We start from the raw sequence: 4,087 nt of genomic DNA on the forward strand, positions 1-4,087 counted from the left end.
AAAAATACAGTATAAGTCATTATAATCCGTATTTATGTCCCCACTGGATGCAACAAATGCCTCTTTTGTAATGGGTTTACTGGTTTTGTCTCGCGCCGGGACACGGCATCACAGTATGGTAGGGGCGTAAAACATTTCCATCACACGCTTGAGGTATTCGGCCAATCACAACGCACTGGATAGCTGGCCAATCAGAGCACACCTCGCTTTTCAGAACGATGAGCTTTGTAAAAATTTACGCGTTTCAGAAAGGCGGGGCATAGAGGAGAAACAATAATGTACAGTATGTGGAAAATAATGTGTTTTTTGAACCTTAAACCGCATAAACACATTTCATTACACCAAATACACAAAATAATGTTCTTTTTTTAGCAACGTCATATGACCCATTTAACATAATTTATTTGACCTATACTTTAGGATAGGCTGTTATAAACTTGTTGTGAGGATGTTTAGATAACATGTGTAATATGCAGTTATTCTGAAAATATTTTGCGGTTCATTTGGAAAAAAATATTTTTTTTTGAACTGGGTTCAATACTTACTGATGTTCAATTTAAGAACGTCAAATGGACCCTTTTCACATTTCCAGGGTTCTCAGAACTGGAAGTCCTTCTATAGTGGTGAAGAAACTACAACAAATATAATTTTTTGTTGCTCCAATTGTAAAAGAAAAAATCTATGATAGTGTTTCTCTGACTTTCCAAAAGAGGAAAAAAATAGACCTATTGATTACAATGGTTGGAAGAGAGAAGAAGGTCAAATTTGCTGTCACTTCCTCAGCCATTGCATTAGAAACGCAGCAGCATTAACTAGTTTTCTGAAATGTAATGCCAATGTAACAAAGTATAGTGTTATAAACGAATTTTACATTTTTAATTCAATTTATATTAAAGCCTTTTTTCTTTACCTGAACTGATTTGATGCTTCGACATCCACGTTCACCTGCATGAAACATGGCAACATTAAGAATCTGAAGCTCTCTTCTATGGATCGCTGCTTTAAATGTTCTCATCCATAATAATGTTATGTTAGAGTTGTGTTTTCCCACCCACCAATGCTAGATCACAGCACAAACACATGTGAGCGCTAATGTGTTTTGTGTTTCAAACAAAAATAAGATGCCACGTCCCAGTTTTCTTGTCCAAGCAGTTGGAGGCGGAGGACACTCCAAAGAAATGGGGTGGTAAGGATGTTCTGGAAGCTTGGGCCTCGCTGGCAAACGACTGCAAGGTAGCAAGGCTCTGTGGCGGCAGACAGTGTGTAGTGCAAATCACCGTTGTCCTCTAATAGTCGAACGTTTTTTTTATTTTTTACAGAAGGTTGTTTGGTGTCTTAACTGCATGCAACTACAGAGATGTAGAACGTCCAGATTAGTAATAAATGCTAATTAAAAAGAGCATGTTAACATGGAGTAATAATTATTTTAGTTATTTAGGATGTAGTTGCATACAGCTAATGCATGGTGTTAATTTAGCTTTCACCACATGTCATTTCAGTTTCACGCTGTCTTAGATTTAGTTCTTCATTTGCACATTTCTAACATTGTGTTATCAAAATGGTTGCTGACAGTATCACTTCTTTAGTTGTAACACTTATTGTGGTTATAATTTAGTTTTAACCAGTGTTGGGGATTGTTACTTATAAAGGAAATGTTACCCTATTTCTTTACTTCTAATAAAAGTAACTGTTACATTTTTATAGTGGGAAAGTAATGTTAGTTTTGCATTATTTTGGATAAAGTGTGTGGGTGCGTGAAAGATATAGGTTAATAAAGGCTCAGTTTTAGTAGGTTAATATTTCTCTACAGTATAAATATCCCCAACACTTGGCTTTAACAGTTTTTCTTCTTTTCTTTAAATTACTGCATTGGGTTGCATTTACAGCAGTGTTTTTAACTTATTTCATCAGCGTAAATGATATTTGCGTCGTTGTTTGGCGTGTGTTGTGTAAATCTCTGTGTGTTGCATTAGTTTTTTGTAGAGATTGACTGATAATGGGTTTGGATGATATATTTCTTCTCTCCTGAATTGGCATGGTATAAATCATATATATATATCACTTTATTTAATATAGTGTTTGGATAAAATTATAAACATACATTTTTAAATGTGTATCCTAATAATCAGACTGCAAAGTTACAAAACAACTTTGCATTAATGTAATGGCATAACATGCATTTTTTTAATTATTGTGTTGAAAAGCAGAAATTTAAACTTAAAAATATTATTAGTAATATTGTAGTATTTACAATATTTCTGCATTTTAGTTACAGGAAACTTGAAAAAACTAAAATATTCTGTATCAGTCAATCTCAATTTTTTGCCGTTCTAATCGCTGTTCTCTGATGTTTTGTTGTTGTTTTTGTATCATGTAAGCTTACAGTTGCTTCAATGAGCTGTCAAGTGTTTGCCCTTTTTTGTGTTTGTAGTCTTGAACTGACACTGATTTGTCTAGTTGTTATTTGACTCCAGTTTTTCAAAATCTGTGTGTTGCATTAGTTTTTTGTAGAGACTGACTGATAATGGGTTTGGATGATATATTTCTTCTCTCCTGAATTGGCATGGTATAAATCATATATATATCACTTTATTTAATATAGTGTTTGGATAAAATTATAAACATACATTTTTAAATGTGTATCCTAATAATCAGACTGCAAAGTTACAAAACAACTTTGCATTAATGTAATGGCATAACATGCATTTTTTTAATTATTGTGTTGAAAAGCAGAAATTTAAACTTAAAAATATTATTAGTAATATTGTAGTATTTACAATATTTCTGCATTTTAGTTACAGGAAACTTGAAAAAACTAAAATATTCTGTATCAGTCAATCTCAATTTTTTGCCGTTCTAATCGCTGTTCTCTGATGTTTTGTTGTTGTTTTTGTATCATGTAAGCTTACAGTTGCTTCAATGAGCTGTCAAGTGTTTGCCCTTTTTTGTGTTTGTAGTCTTGAACTGACACTGATTTGTCTAGTTGTTATTTGACTCCAGTTTTTCAAAAACATTTGATGTCTACAGCAATGCCAGCATATTATCCATTATATATTTCGTTGTGTCTGTCCTGTGCGTGTTTGTGTGCCCACTGGTCTCACATCAGTTTGTCAAATGTTCGGGGTTTAAGTGAATATCCCAACCCCTCTGTGTTTTCATGTTGCTTTCTCTCCTCTGTCCCTGAGCTGTGATCTCTGACCTTCAGGTAATGAGCATTGTGTGTTGAATAATTTCAGGATGAGCTGTCTGACCTCAGCCAGGGAGGCTCAAAGTCTGTCACTCCCATGTCCACCACGGCCTCAGATTTGGCCCTGGACTCGCACAGAGAGGATGGAGATGGATTCTGGAAGAACATAGAGGTTCAGGCTGTTCCAGGGACCAGGAGCGTCTCTGCGGGTTAGACACTCTTTTAATGTGGATGGAAAGCTTTACAGTTTTAAATGACTAAAATTGCACAATATTACTCAAATAGCGCTCAGAGGCGGACAGTAACTGAATACATTTACTTGAGTATTGTACTTAAGTACACTTTTTGAGTATCTGTACTTTACTTGAGTATTATTTTTTCTGTAAACGTATGACTTTAAAGGGGTCATATGATGCGATTTAAATTTTTCCTTTACATTTGAAAGACAAATATTGTATTTTTCTCTCCACTACATTTCTATCAAGATCCTCAAAGTAGAATGTCGTTAGCAGCTTTGAAAGTCAGTGATTTTTTCTTCTTCTCTAAAACGTAACTTTCTTTTTTTTAGACAGTTTATCAGTAATCACTCTTTTAGATTAGATTAGATTAGATTCAACTTTATTGTCATTATGCAGAGTACAAGTACAGAGCTAATGAAATGCAGTTGATGCTCAAATGCTCTTGGGGCTACATGAAGTGATTTCCCAGCATTTTTTGAGCACTGACCAGTTCCAAATGTGATATTTTGACTGAAGCAGGACGGCACAGACCATTCTGTGTATGACATCAAAGAACGGCGAGAGCGATTAGACAGCATTTTTTAAATTTTTGTTTTGATGTCCAAATAAGTCTTGCTGTTTTGCATTTTTGTTAAAGCAGTGTTGCTGTTGTAAAGTTATA

The 4,087-nt window shown here is 34.5% G+C and overlaps 1 protein-coding gene across 1 annotated transcript in view; it reads left to right on the forward strand.

Annotated features, from left to right (window-relative positions):
- Positions 1-4,087, forward strand: part of spag9a (sperm associated antigen 9a) — a 48,286-nt gene that overhangs the window by 12,943 nt on the left and 31,256 nt on the right. The window contains exons 6-7 of the mRNA XM_016539083.1: positions 1,153-1,233; positions 3,237-3,396. Of these exons, the coding sequence (XP_016394569.1) occupies positions 1,153-1,233; positions 3,237-3,396 (241 nt within the window). The remainder of the gene's footprint in view (positions 1-1,152; positions 1,234-3,236; positions 3,397-4,087) is intronic.

This window comes from Sinocyclocheilus rhinocerous, unplaced genomic scaffold (genome assembly GCF_001515625.1).
Source record: "Sinocyclocheilus rhinocerous isolate Xijiao unplaced genomic scaffold, SAMN03320098_v1.1 scaffold463, whole genome shotgun sequence".
Taxonomy (NCBI): domain Eukaryota; kingdom Metazoa; phylum Chordata; class Actinopteri; order Cypriniformes; family Cyprinidae; genus Sinocyclocheilus; species Sinocyclocheilus rhinocerous.